At 37.1% G+C, this 13,595-nt stretch overlaps 2 protein-coding genes across 2 annotated transcripts; one reads left to right on the forward strand and one right to left on the reverse strand.

Annotated features, from left to right (window-relative positions):
- Positions 1–46: 46 nt before the first annotated feature.
- Positions 47–8,749, reverse strand: EV154DRAFT_521553 (uncharacterized protein; the record flags this gene model as incomplete). The annotated part of the gene is made up of 18 exons (XM_051602908.1): positions 8,650–8,749; positions 8,440–8,597; positions 8,297–8,400; positions 7,630–8,230; positions 7,277–7,572; positions 6,575–7,225; positions 5,053–6,522; positions 4,773–5,003; positions 4,675–4,722; positions 4,398–4,625; positions 4,168–4,330; positions 3,060–4,108; positions 2,707–3,007; positions 2,346–2,653; positions 2,075–2,294; positions 1,756–2,021; positions 1,036–1,696; positions 47–978 (listed from the first exon to the last, which is right to left on the reverse strand). The coding sequence occupies exons 2-18, from the start codon at positions 8,474–8,476 to the stop codon at positions 47–49; spliced, it is 7,566 nt and encodes a 2,521-aa protein (XP_051453697.1). The 5' UTR covers positions 8,477–8,597; positions 8,650–8,749.
- Positions 8,750–9,029: 280 nt separating this feature from the next.
- On the forward strand, positions 9,030–11,597 carry EV154DRAFT_427608 (uncharacterized protein; the record flags this gene model as incomplete). Its single annotated transcript, XM_051596365.1, has 5 exons — positions 9,030–9,177; positions 9,331–10,006; positions 10,073–10,970; positions 11,030–11,200; positions 11,259–11,597. The coding sequence occupies 5 exons, from the start codon at positions 9,030–9,032 to the stop codon at positions 11,595–11,597; spliced, it is 2,232 nt and encodes a 743-aa protein (XP_051453698.1).
- Between the last annotated feature and the right edge of the window lie 1,998 nt (positions 11,598–13,595).

The raw sequence follows: 13,595 nt of genomic DNA on the forward strand, positions 1-13,595 counted from the left end.
GCAAATAAAATGATAAATATTATGTTTTTGCAAAGCATTTGTAAACTTACACTAAAGAGAATACTTCGGGTATCGTAATAGCTGCTTCTGACAGCAGGCCATATATAAACAATCTTTCAGATTCATTGTCTGCCGAGTTTAGCATTGTTGCCAACAATGATATCAAGAGCAAAGCCGTTGTCTCATCAGGAATATCGAACTTATCAAATATACCAGCATATATCCTCCCGTTGGTATTGTATAAATCTGTATCTGTCAACCCCGCTAATTTTAAAAGATCCTTCACAGCCTCGGTTTTTGCTGAGAAAGGTAGTAATCCAGTAACATAACCCAAAGTAGATGTTTCAATAATATTATCTTCATACAGAATACCATCCCGTAAGCATTGTTTGCGCTCAATTTCCAAAAAGGTACACAGTCCTTGATATATAGCATCCTTGACATCATTATACCTTAGTCCCTTCATAAATATGCCAGCAATAGCAAATGAGAAATGTGTCTCAAAGTTTACACCGCATAATTTATCCAACTCTCGAGCAACGTCTGCTATAGGTGCACGGGCATCTAGGAGTACATCAACCATAGTGTATCCCGAGAAAAAGCCTCCTGAATCTAAAGCGCGAAGAACAGCCTGAATTAATTCTACCGCCATGGCAAAGGTTGGTCCCGTGTTGATTTCAACAAGGGCTACGGCTACCCAGAATAATTGAAGCAAGTAACGCGAATTCCCAGGTAGACTCTCGACAACATTTTTGAGGCACATCATTATACTAGTCACGAGACTTGTGTCTGTGTCATTGAATATTGCCAGTGCACCACGTAAGGCAACCAGGATTTGATATAGCAAATCATCGTCGATTTCTTCCTTACCCAGATATCCCAATGCTACAAATGCACGTGGCTGAACAGCAGGATTAAATTGAAATGACGTACTTGCGACCAAGCTCATCCATCTTGCTCTCCAAAAATTTGCGATATCTAAACTGTCGTCATTAATTTATCAAGCAATATAATAGCTGCTAACTTTATTTTTACCTGTGTTTGGGGCGGCGTAAATAATGACTTCAGATAGCTTGGCAACAATTGCTTCTAACGAAAGAAGAGAAATAGGTTCTATCGTATCACTCAAATTTTCTGAGGTAATTGTAAAAGCATTGGCATTTGATCTATTTAAACCGAACAATAAACGGCATTTAGATTCAGACAATTCAGTCAATAAGAGCTGAAGTTTCTGAACATTGGCAGACGGTAAGGGCATCGATGTACAGAGAGATTGAATCATATTGACAACAATACCGTGTACAGAAGCGCGAACAACTGTGGACCCGACACCTGCTACCAAAGTGATGACATGAAAAATCTCGGGTATTAATCGTTTGACGGGACCTCGGTTATTGAAAGAAAGCATTAGGATAAACCGCAGAAGAATCCCAATCTCTGGCCAAGACGCGTGTTCAGTAAGAGATCTTGTAGGCTTAAAAGATGTTCGGTGAATAACTTTCCTCAAATGTGAAATGAGTTTTGCCCGAACAGCAACGTTAGAAAGTGTGACCAGAGTATCTGCCATCGATTCCGCATGGGCTGATCCAACGCCGTGTTCGTTTGCAAATTGGATAAACGTTTCTAAAACTAGATTAAGAATATCATCTACTTCAGCAATTTTCTTCCAAATTTTAGCTTGAATAAGTTTGCACATCTATTGTGAAAAATCTTAGCATTTCAATAGTTCATCTTATAATAAAAACATATCCTTACATCTCCAGGTAGCGTCAGGTCAATCAATGAACGTAACAGATCTTTGAGTCTAATCTGATCTTCGGCAGACCTACCGTAATACAGAGCGAGATTCGGAAGCCATGGTATCATGTATAATAAACACAGATATCTAAGACCTTGTTCTGATTTTCCGTATCCCATGATACATTCATTTAGAAACTCAATTGTAAGCGAAGGTTCTGTAATTGCAATTTTTTCGCTAATACTAACGATGAATTCTGTACTATTTGCAGGAAGACATAAATCTGTCAAAATATATCAGCTTTAGGAGTATTACAAATAATATATTTTAAGTTACCCTTAGCCCCTAAAAGTTGTTTCCCGACGTCAAAATTGAACTCCCTACTAAGAGCATAAAGTAGATTGTATGATGCTAGGCGGAGATTTGGATCATCACTGCCTAAATTGAGTAATGCCATATTCAGTAATCTTCCGGGAACATCACTTGGTCTAATAGTCCTCTCTGTAATATTAGTAGGTCGAGACATGTCATAACGGCGTTTACTGTGGCGAATAGTCTATGACATATAATCAATATTTGCACAAAAACATTTGGGTACTAAACTTACATGAACAATGGCATCTCTTTTTGGCGAATTGAAGGATATGATTGTATTGTCTCGAATATTTTTAAAACTAAATACGTATGACTGATCCTGTCCCTTTTCGTGCTGTGCAACAGAAATGTCCTCGATTTCAGAAATATGATATGTGTCATTTGTAACTGCATTGAGACCATATACTATTTCCTGCTTCCTGACTGTCATTACTTGAATATGCTCCGCGCTGACCTTGATTGTAACAGGGGTCTGCGTTGCATACTTCAAAACTCTGTTTACTGGGAAGAAAACTGCACTAGGTTCTGTCTCTAATCCAACTTTACAAAGCAGTTAGCCATCATACAACCATAGTCAATCTGGAGAAACTTACTCGTGCTTTTAGGGAGCCTTACTTCAGATGGCAGAATATGTTCATATATTTCTGCTAATGTGGCAGCAAATGTTATACGTTTTGTGAATTTGCTTGAAAGGGGTATTGCCAACTTCTTAATAAACGATTTGAGACATGAATTTGGATTATAGATGTAATAAGCAGTAATTTTGTCGGATTTCTCGTCACTGAAAAGCTGCATTAATTGATGTACCCATTGTGCCGGCACTTCACTGGCTTTCGAAAACCATGTGATATCAATCAAGATTTCGAAAGAACGTCCTCCTGTTCGTTCCAAAGTCTAACATGGCTGATTAGTAAACAAAGTGATAGCACATTATTAGCATAATTACATGAAGGATATGGTAGATTAATAATTCGAAATCAATACTGTCGGCATTGATATGCCGCATAATTAAGTAAAACACAGCGTGATTTGATTTGGAAACACCTCCTTCATAGAAAATATTTTTAGAGATAATTGATTCAACACTGCGATCGCTATTACGACGCATGAAATCAGCGTACAATTGATTCGAAGCAGCATGCACATATTTTCTTGATGGCACAGATTCTTTGGGCGGCAGTTCTGGTGGTCTTCCAAGTTGTGCTAAAATATTTGCAAATTTATCAAAATTACGTTTCCATTGTGTCATGTCATTTGGGTCACTGAATCGGCGTAAATGTCTTGAAGATACATCACGAGAAATACGTTCCATATTTTCACATAGCACTCGATGTAACGTTGCATAAAACTTGTCATTTATCTCATATACTTCGTTGATTTCCTCTGACTCCGAATCTTCCGGCACCTTAGAAACTTCACGCAAAAAGCTTGCTACTTTATAAATGTTACTTGTAAGAAAATCGTTTAAAACAATCATATAGGTTTCTTTTGCACCAAACAGGACATTGTTTGCAAGATTTTGGATCACCTTGGTAGCAATGAGGAATCCCCGACGCATTTCACGAGAGATCGATGCCGTATTCTTCACTAAACCTTCTGTTTCAGGGGATACAATAGCAGGGCAAAAAAAGCGCAAAAATATGAATGACCCTACAGCTGTATATTTTGCTTCCGGAAATTTCTCTCGTACAGCAGTCAATATAAAGTTACATATTTTGCGGAACGATATGGGTGTATCGTTCAGTGAATCGCAAATTGCATTTAAAAACATCTCTGTTGCCTCAACAACGTTTTTTCGGTTTTTGTTGACATCTTCGTCTGGCCCAATCTTTGAAGGATCAAGTTCGAAACACCGGTCTTCACGCGGACGTTCTGAAAGTTTTTGAAATACTGGTAGTAGCACAGATCGAACATACTCAGCGCCGTTGTTTTTGGCATAAACCGAAAGTAATCGAGTGGCTATACTAGTTTTTCTGAATAAATCAGTTTCATTGTCTATTAAAAAAATCTATTAGATATATGCATCGTTTTATGACTTTCTGACTTGCTTTTACCTGTGTTTTCGACTTCTTTTTCTATAACAGCTTTAAGTAAAACCATTGATTTATGCCGCGATGCAAAGCAGGCTAATAGCACATTGGAGACATCATCAATAGCAGTGGAAGGACACATTTCACAAAATGTTAAAGCTAACTTCGAATCGGATTGTACCAGCATCTGAATAGTCAAAAATTGATATATACATATTAATATATCTGTCCTTTGGTATCTGTCAATTACTTACATCAATTAGTTTAACATATCTGTCCGTCATTCCGGTTTCCGCTAAAGTCTCAAATTCTGTTCCTTGATTCAATATATTTGTCAAGACTTCCATAAATGCAGACCTAGTAGGAGTATCATCATGGTATCCCATGGAGAAGGAGTACTTTAGACCGGCATCTACGTTTGCGCTAAGCAAATTAGATAGAGCTAAAATAGTGTAGTTTTTCAAAGGGGCCAGCTCTGATCCCTAAAAGAACTTGTCAAGAAAATGTACATATACATAGTATTCTACTTACATGTCTGAAGTGTGAATCATATCCACGAATTTGTGATTTTGAATCGCTCTAATTAAATCAGTTAGTAAAATATTTAGTTACATTTTTTGTATACATACCTCTGATATACGACATCTATTAAGTAATTTGAAAAAGTATGTGAAGTACTTGTAAAATATTCTACTTTTAACCAAAAGGGCGTCGGACTCATGAACAGGTTCTAATGGTTGTAACGGTAACTGATGAAGCAATGCCACAATCGTTTTCAAGCATGCCAAGTCCAAATCGGTTTGAAGTTTTTCTAATTGAGCGGCCTCAAAACCAGATGACTGACTTGCGTTATCTGGTACCTAAAACGATATTAATAATAATATAAATAATACTCGTTCTAGATCTTACCAAAGCAAAATCACTTGTCCACTCCACGATTATCTCCAAAAGTCTGTTTCTAAGCTTGAATTCTTGCCTTAATGTGATACTGTCTTTCTTATTCATCAAGACTTCCACCAGCTGACACATTTTTATTTTCACCTTTATTGAGACTTGATCTGTACCAAGTTTATTTAAATAAAGAGCATACTGATTGATTAATGTGCTAAAGTCAACTGTGAATAGGTTTTCTGCTTTGTCCAGTCTATCTAGCACTTGTTTAAGAACGGAAATAGCTTGTTCCACAAACAATGTATAACGAGGACCACATATCGGATCGTTGTTGTCGGGACCAAAACATCTGGAAACTGTCAATTCAAGATGCCGGAACAATATATGATATAAAGCAGGAGAGAGATCATTGCCTAAAATCTCCCTAACCCATTCTCTTACAATCATATTATCACAAGCCATTAAATCAACCATATCTACTATAAACGTATCTACCATCTCTGCCGATTCAATAGGTGCTGAAATATGTTTTTTGCTGTTGTTTTCATTCAAACGCGGCTTGTCAAACGCTGGACTATCCGTCATTAAACACACGCCTCCTAAAGCGGCAAGAAACCCAGCGTAATTTTGCCATTCAGAGCATCTTTCTTCATCAAGTGAATCCACACGAGTAGATGAAGAGCTTGGTGTAACTAAATGTCTTGAAGATCCACTACGAAGTTTATCGTGCCATGTATTTCCTGCTCCCTTGCGACTGAAATCAATAGACCAATCATCTTTACTATCTTCGGAATTGCGAGTAATCAATGGTGTCATAAACTTCCATCGCTTCCAAGCTTCCTCCCAAGCTGCTAGCATTCCTGGTGAGCTGTGATTTATTGTCCTTAAAAGACGACGAATTCGACGTTGCTGTGATTTACGACCTGTCACTACACCGCGGTGGTTAGTCAATTCGATGTAGCACACCATGTTTTCTAAAATTGTAGTCGATGAAGCTTGTGGGTCGTCTAATCTCTCTGTCAAATGGACTTCAGTACAGAGCAACCTAAAGCAATCGATCGAAAGCGTACAGATATTAATATCTGCGGAGCATAAAGATACCAGGAGAGCTACTTCCAATCCAATAGAGCATTGTAATCTTTCTCTAGTATCAATGCCGTATGTTGCAACTTCTCGATGTTGCTCCAAAAATTGGTTCCTGGACGAGAGTAATCTCTTTAATAGATCCAACAATTTTCGTAGCGATTGATCTTTTTCTCGGCTATCTAATAGCTGCTTTGCCAAAGTAAAAAGGACTTGTGATGAAATCTTCCAAAAAGATTCCATAATTTTATCGGTGTGTCCCCATAATACTATATATTCAGGTGTATGAAGTTTATATAGACACTCTGCCGCCGCATCTTTGACACAAGAACTTGAATCTCTAAGACAATTCGTGATGGCTGTCATTACTGCTAAAGTTTGCTCGAACCTATCCTCTGCAACACCCTACAATTATTGTGAGTATATCTAGCCGCTTAACATTTATATCACCTTTTACCAAAACAGCAAATTTCGGGTCTGCTTGGTATAACCTTAATACATCCAATATCAATTCAAATCGCTCGTTGACTGGTGTCTTCTTATTTGTTGAGCGTCTGTCTAATTGAAATGCTTTCCGAGATGAGCTTGATGAATGGGTACTTGCATGGTCTGGCTTTTCTCTGATATCCCTATTAAAGAAATCTAGAAATAGCATTCTTATCCTAGTACAAAGGTGTACGTATAGCGCTGAAACTGGCTGGATCCAAGGTAATCGTTTTTCTTCCATTGCAATAGCTAATGCTGCCTTTACTACGCTCATTTTAAATAATGTTGGGGCTGCCCGATCGAAGCAGGTGGGAATCAATGAGCGGACAGTCTTTTCAGCGTCCAGTCGAAACATAGCAACGATACAGTCTGCCATTAAGCATCTATGATCAATAAACACACCAAGAGTATGTGAAAGTGTGTCCAAATCAGATGAATGATTTACATCAAATAGTTTGTCAATAAGTTCATTCTCTACATCAGGTACCACTTGTCGAATAGATGTAAAATCGTCTTTTTGAATATAGCTCGCTGCTCTACAAATATCAACATAACACACAGCGGCCAGCTCTCCCATACGATCACCTTTCATTGCTTTTCTCAAGGAGCTAAAAAATGCAGTCTGCCGTCCTTTTAATACTGTTCCTCGACGTTTATAAATGTAGGGTTTTACCTTTTTATTTGTAGCACGATTGCTGCCCAAAGATGTAGAGAGCATAATATCGGGACAAAGGACGAGTAACATAGTTTGTACTGGCCAGAATATCGCTTTTCTTTTTGTCGTATCAGCGAGATTATCAAACATGTCAAACAAGATCTCTGGCGAACCTTCTATACGGGTTCGTCTCTGACATAAAAGAGAAAATTCTGCCGTGTAGTTCTCAATCCAATTCCAGATAGCTCGTCTTAACATTACAGCGATGAATAATTGAGCCGATTTCTTTAAATGCAAAATAGAGCTTCGTAATTCTAGGAATGTATTGTTTTTATTATAGTGCTTATATTTTTCATGCGACATTTACATACCTGTAAGGACCATGCCTAGTCTTCTACTATTTAATGAAGCGCATTCCAGGAGCACCACATCAGCGATTTCCGGGACTTCTTCTGCTGTCGTTGTCAAGTACATTATTCTATTCTTAACTTTTGAAAAAGTGATTGCCCAATTACTTGCGCTCACATATGCAATGACACGACTAGCGGATTTATAAATATCTGTCATTAGGCTTGCGGGGCCATTGGTGCCAGCCAATGTTTCTGTGGAGATAGCGCTAGCTGCATGGTTTGCTACCAAGCCATGGTCATGTTCTTCAACATAACCGATTTGGTATATGAATCTTGACATGACAAAAATGATGTGTTTTGCTAAAGTATCATCCAGTGGCGGTGGATCAATGGTAGCGCAAGGAATTCCTCCCGATGTTACCCAGGTTCCACTAGCTGTTGCATTAGCTCTGTTTAAAGTTGGTCGGACCGAGGGTGTGGTACCCGGTTGCCTCAGATTATTATCCAAATTTTGACAGTGTTTCCAATGATGTTGCATACAGGCTGATAGCATTCGAAGCAGAAATAGCTGTGACTGAAGTGTATCTAAAGAAACATAATCCTCGTTACGAGAAATTGGTGTCTATCGGGTAAAAAAAAATAAAAGTATTGAGTCCCTCCACGTTTGAAATAAAAATTGCTCTGCTACCTTAGACACATTCTCAATGAGAGCTACAATTGTTGTGGCAATCGTAGGCAATCTATACTGTGAGAGCTCGATCAATGCTGCCACTGTAAACAAATTAGTTTGGACTTATTTTTCAAAAAAAAATATTTGATCTAACAATATACGTACCTCTAACGTCATTGAAGGTTTTTTTAGAATCATAATTTCGAAAGCTGATTAGTATTCTTTCAATTCGCATCGCGATACTTGAATCTCCTTACGTTTGCTGAACCAAAGGATCACTTTCCAAGGTGTCCACTTGAGTACCATTGCTATGAGGTAGCTTTAATTATCAGTTAGTACGACGCGAGTGTAGCACTTGGGTTAAAAATTACTCTGACAGCTATTCTGTTCACCAGATTAAGAATGAGTTTAGTGTCTGCACTCATTTACGACACCCAAATATTAAGGATAAAACTAAATAAAGAATTAAATAAAAAACAAAGACAAAAAAAAAAAAAAAAAAAAAAAAAGGCGAGCGATATATTTTTGAAAAACCAGAACAAACCTTCTAGAATTAAATATTCTTCTTTTGGACAAGATCGGGTATTTCGAATTCAACTGTCAGAAGACAAGTTACCAAAGAAATTATTCCTTATTTGTTTTATTTATTGTTGAAAAGCATCCGGATAAATGTATATAAATAAAGCTTGTTATGATCATCCTCCATTTCATTATTTTTTCATCCTTTCTTTCTTTATTTTTACTATTTTTCATGAATTCACTTACTAGACACTCTGCCAATTTAATGGCTCGAGCGGGTGGAATTTGTACTACTCAAACATGTAAAGATGCAGCAACCTCAATTCTACATGATCTCGATGTAAACGTGGATCCATGCAGTGACTTTTATCAATATACATGTAGGTTTTTATGCCTAATTTTGATAGATTATTTTTGCTGATGCTTACTTTAGGTGGTGGATGGATCAAGGACTCAAACATCCCCGCTTCGGAATCATGTAAGGCTGTCCCTTATTTATTTCTATTTAAATAGTATACCTAATATATCTACAGCTGTTGGTACATTTAACAATTTAAGAAACGACAATATTGATGGTCTTCGCGATATACTTGAGAGCACATACGAAGATCTTCTTGCTGGTGTCCAGTCTTTGGGCAAATCCGATGATGCCTTTATCAATCCTAGTCAAGTCGAAAAGGATCGAGCAAACTTCAATAAAATAAAAGCATACTATGAATCTTGTATGGATGAAACGACGATTGATAGCTTGGGTCCCACTCCTATCTTTCCCAGTATACATGCACTTATTGATACACTTGGTTTTCAAGAAAACGAGGATGGCCGTTTTACTACTGATCATGTTCGTCAGCTTACCGAGGCTTTAATTTATCTTGGTAAAGAAGGCGTAGATAGTCTAATTACTTTCGGTGTTGCCGTTGATGATATCAATCCGAACCAATATTCCATTAGCGTCACTCAACCATCTTTGGGACTCCCTTCTCGTGAATACTATGATCAGCCAGAAATGTTGACCAACTACCGCAACGGATTAATTTCTATTCTTTCTTCTGTGTTGGGTAACCCAAGAGATAATTCAGCTACCGAAGAACTTCGTCGTATTAGATTGTCAGAGAACAAATTGAGCGCACTTGGCCAAGTCGAAATTGAAAATATGGTGGATCGTTTTATTGACTTTGAATCTCGTCTTGCCAAAATTACATTGCCAAAGTAAATATTTCATAATTGTTTTTTGACTAATACTCATTGCTAATTTATTTATTTTTTTGTAAAAAGTGATGAATTTCAAAATCCACTTACATTGTACAACCCTATGCCAATAAGTGAACTCCATCAGAGATATCCTGTAGTGAACTGGATTAAACTTTTTCGTAGCTTCCTTCCTGAAGAAACTTCGCTTCCAGAACATGTTATTGTTGTAGTTCCTCGCTTTTTACAAGATTTGACAGACTGGTTGGCCAATAGTGTCAATAGCGACGACGGCGTAACTACCCAAAATATTCGTGAGTTCTTCATTATAAAAACTATCCTGTCCAATATACAGAATGTAGACAAAGCCACCCGTGAACTTTACCGCAATATGAATAGTAAAATATCTAGTGGTACTACTGAGCCCCCACCTCGTTCTCGTTCCTGTATCAGTCAAACTAGCAATACCTTTGGACAATTACTGGGTCGTTATTTTGTAATGAAGAATTTTGGCGGAGAACGTCAGCGCGAACAAGTAGGAAAATTCATGGACAACATCAAATCCTCTTGGAGCTCCAGGTTACAAAATGTTGATTGGCTTGATTCAGACACACGTACACGTGCTTTGGATAAAGTAAGCAAGTTAAACCACAAGGAAGCTTATAGTATTGTTACCCCAGATGACCGGTCGCCTGCATCTCTTGAAGAATATTATGCTACTATTCAAGTTAATCCAAGAGACTTCTTTTCAAACCAGAAATCCGCACTTGGATGGAGTTTAGGCAAGGAATGGGAGCAAATTGGACAGGCCGTTGATAAAAATACGTGGTACATGAATCCTCATGAAGTCAATGCTTATTATACTCCCACTTTTAATGAGATTGTTGTGCCCGCCGGTATTTTACAATCTCCATTTTACAATTCCGACTTGCCTCAGTACCTTAACTATGGTGGTATAGGTGTGGTTATTGGTCATGAAATTACTGTAAGTTTGGTCATTTTCTTGCTACAATTAATTGCGTTTGTAACAGCTTTGTTTAATAGCATGCTTTCGACAATTCTGGACGTCTTTATGATGGTGATGGCCGTTTGAATACTTGGTGGTCAAATGACACTACTCAAGCATTTGAAGAAAAAAGCCAATGTTTTATCAATCAATATGGCAAGTTTACTGTTGATGGACCGGATAGCAGTAAACTCAATGTGAACGGCAAGGTAAAATGCATATACTTTTTAGCCGGATATATATACGTTAACACTATAATTTATCAAGATGACTTTGGGTGAGAATTTGGCTGACAATGGTGGCGTGAATGCAGCACTTATGTCGATGCGTAAGTCATTGACCGAAAGACCGGAAAACAACTTAGCTTTGCCCGGCTTGGAAAATTTGTCTCCAGAACAGTTATTCTTTATCAACTTTGGTCGTGTTTGGTGTTCCGATATGCGTCCTGAAATGGCCGTTCAAAGAGTACGTAGTGATGTTCATTCTCCTGCAAAAGTGAGAGTCAATGCTGCAGTCCAAAACAGTCCTGAGTTTGCAAATGCTTTCCAGTGTGGCGGACCTGGTTTAAAAGATATGAACCCGGTTGATAAATGTACAATTTGGTAACGCGCAATGATACTCGTCCGCTATTTTTTGTAAAGGACATCACTATTAGATTTAGACACATAGAAGTTAGATAATAAAACAACTTTTAATTTCACACAGCCCTAGTCATTAAATAGCCTTCCTATAGGCACATATTCTTTTCTTAAAATTAATTGTTGCTTGGGCTGTCAGAAATATTAATTAAACAGCAATTGGATTCAACTTCAAATTTACGACTAGATTGTTCATAATGCGATTCTTGACGCTGCTTTCAGATATTTAAGTTTAAGATTTGTTTGTTATTAAAAGGTATATCACCATAACCACCTAAAGTTAAAACTTTATATACCTTTACGCCCATGTAGTTATATTTTTTATTTTGACTATCAAAAAATAACAGAGCTACAACATCAAAAGTTTTGGTCTCATGTTTAAGGTTACAAGCTGCCTTATCTTACGACAATACACTAGTACCATCTCAGATTTGCATGTGAAATATCGGATTCCTTGAATAACGGATATGTAATATAGAAATTAATAAACAAAAGGGGACCAAAAAAAAAAAATATGAACACCATCCATGACACATGGGAATAATTATAAAGAGTTCAGAAATGAAAATAAGGTTGAGATTATTCGAATAATAGGAGTTAAACCTGTATTTGAATTGTTATGTTCATTGTCTACACATTTTAACCACTCTGAAATTCACAACTACCCTATGAGATATAAACTATTTCTCAAACAAACAGCTTGTAACCCTCTAACTTGTCATATCGTGCTATGAAATCATCCCGAAATAAACTGTAATAGAAATGGTTGTGTGGTGGGTATGAAAACATAATATCTGAGTAGAAATATGATCGCTGTAATTAAATTATATTGTGTTGGGCGTTACTTTGACACCAGTAGAGGATTAAGACAAGTATGCTGCAATTGATGTCTATCTCCTTTAGTGTTATCCTAGTATGTGGAGTATTTTGTATATAAGAAGACTTATTACCTACTTTGTACACAAAATCAGGGAACATCTAGTTTATGTGAGACGAATCAATGTGAATTGGAATAGCCACTATTTTAGGATGCCCGCGTCTGTTCCTTGCTTTTTTTTTAAGGAGAAGGGTACCGATGATTAAGCCGAGGCCGGATAAAGTTTTTTATAAAAAGTGTGGTACAAGATTTTCTGTGTACCCAGAAAGATGGTATATGATTTTGTAAAGGATATTGATAAATAATGCATTGAATGCTTTTTATTTAACAATGAAATGGCTAGGATGTAAAAAATGATAGGAGTAAAAAAAGCTAAAAAAAAGCACCCCCATTAAACTTATTTTAGGTCAAAATTTTTGATTGGGATCTACAAGTGCACAAATACAGAATAGAGTGTATTACAAAGCTTATTGTTAAGTTTTGACCTGATCCTAAATAAAAATTTGTTTGTTATTTTACAAGACGTTGTTATAAGAGAAAATATGTAATATAATTTAGCTTACTGGGTTATTGCAGTTTTATTAATTTGCGAGCTAAAAAAGTTTTTTTCTTGTGCACATCGAAAAGAACGTGTTACCATGAAAACCCACTCACACATTTTGGTGTTGTTATTTACCCTCTTTCCCTCTCTATCTTTCTCTCTCATTTTTCCTATCCTCTCCTTTTTTTTCTTTCTTGATTTTTTTCCTCTTTTTTTTTTACCTCTCTCTCTCTATCTCTCTCTCTATCTCTCTCTCCAGTTCTTCCTTTTTGCAATCTAGATTAGACAGTATTACCAATGAGCAATAACACCAGATACAACATTAGTAGGGACCGAATGGCAGAACTTCGTGTATGTATTACTTATCGAAAATAACAGACAGGGACTAAGTTTTTTTTTTTTTTTTTTCTTTGTGATATACAGGGCGGGACAGATAGGTACATAAGCAATACATAAAATTAAAATTACCGTTTAAACATTTACACATATACGTAGCACTGACGCATTTGGACCCACAAGAACCTCTGGTGAAAATACCACAACCACTC

The sequence above is a fragment of the Mucor mucedo genome (genome assembly GCF_025094135.1).
Source record: "Mucor mucedo strain NRRL 3635 chromosome Unknown EV154scaffold_110, whole genome shotgun sequence".
NCBI lineage: Eukaryota > Fungi > Mucoromycota > Mucoromycetes > Mucorales > Mucoraceae > Mucor > Mucor mucedo.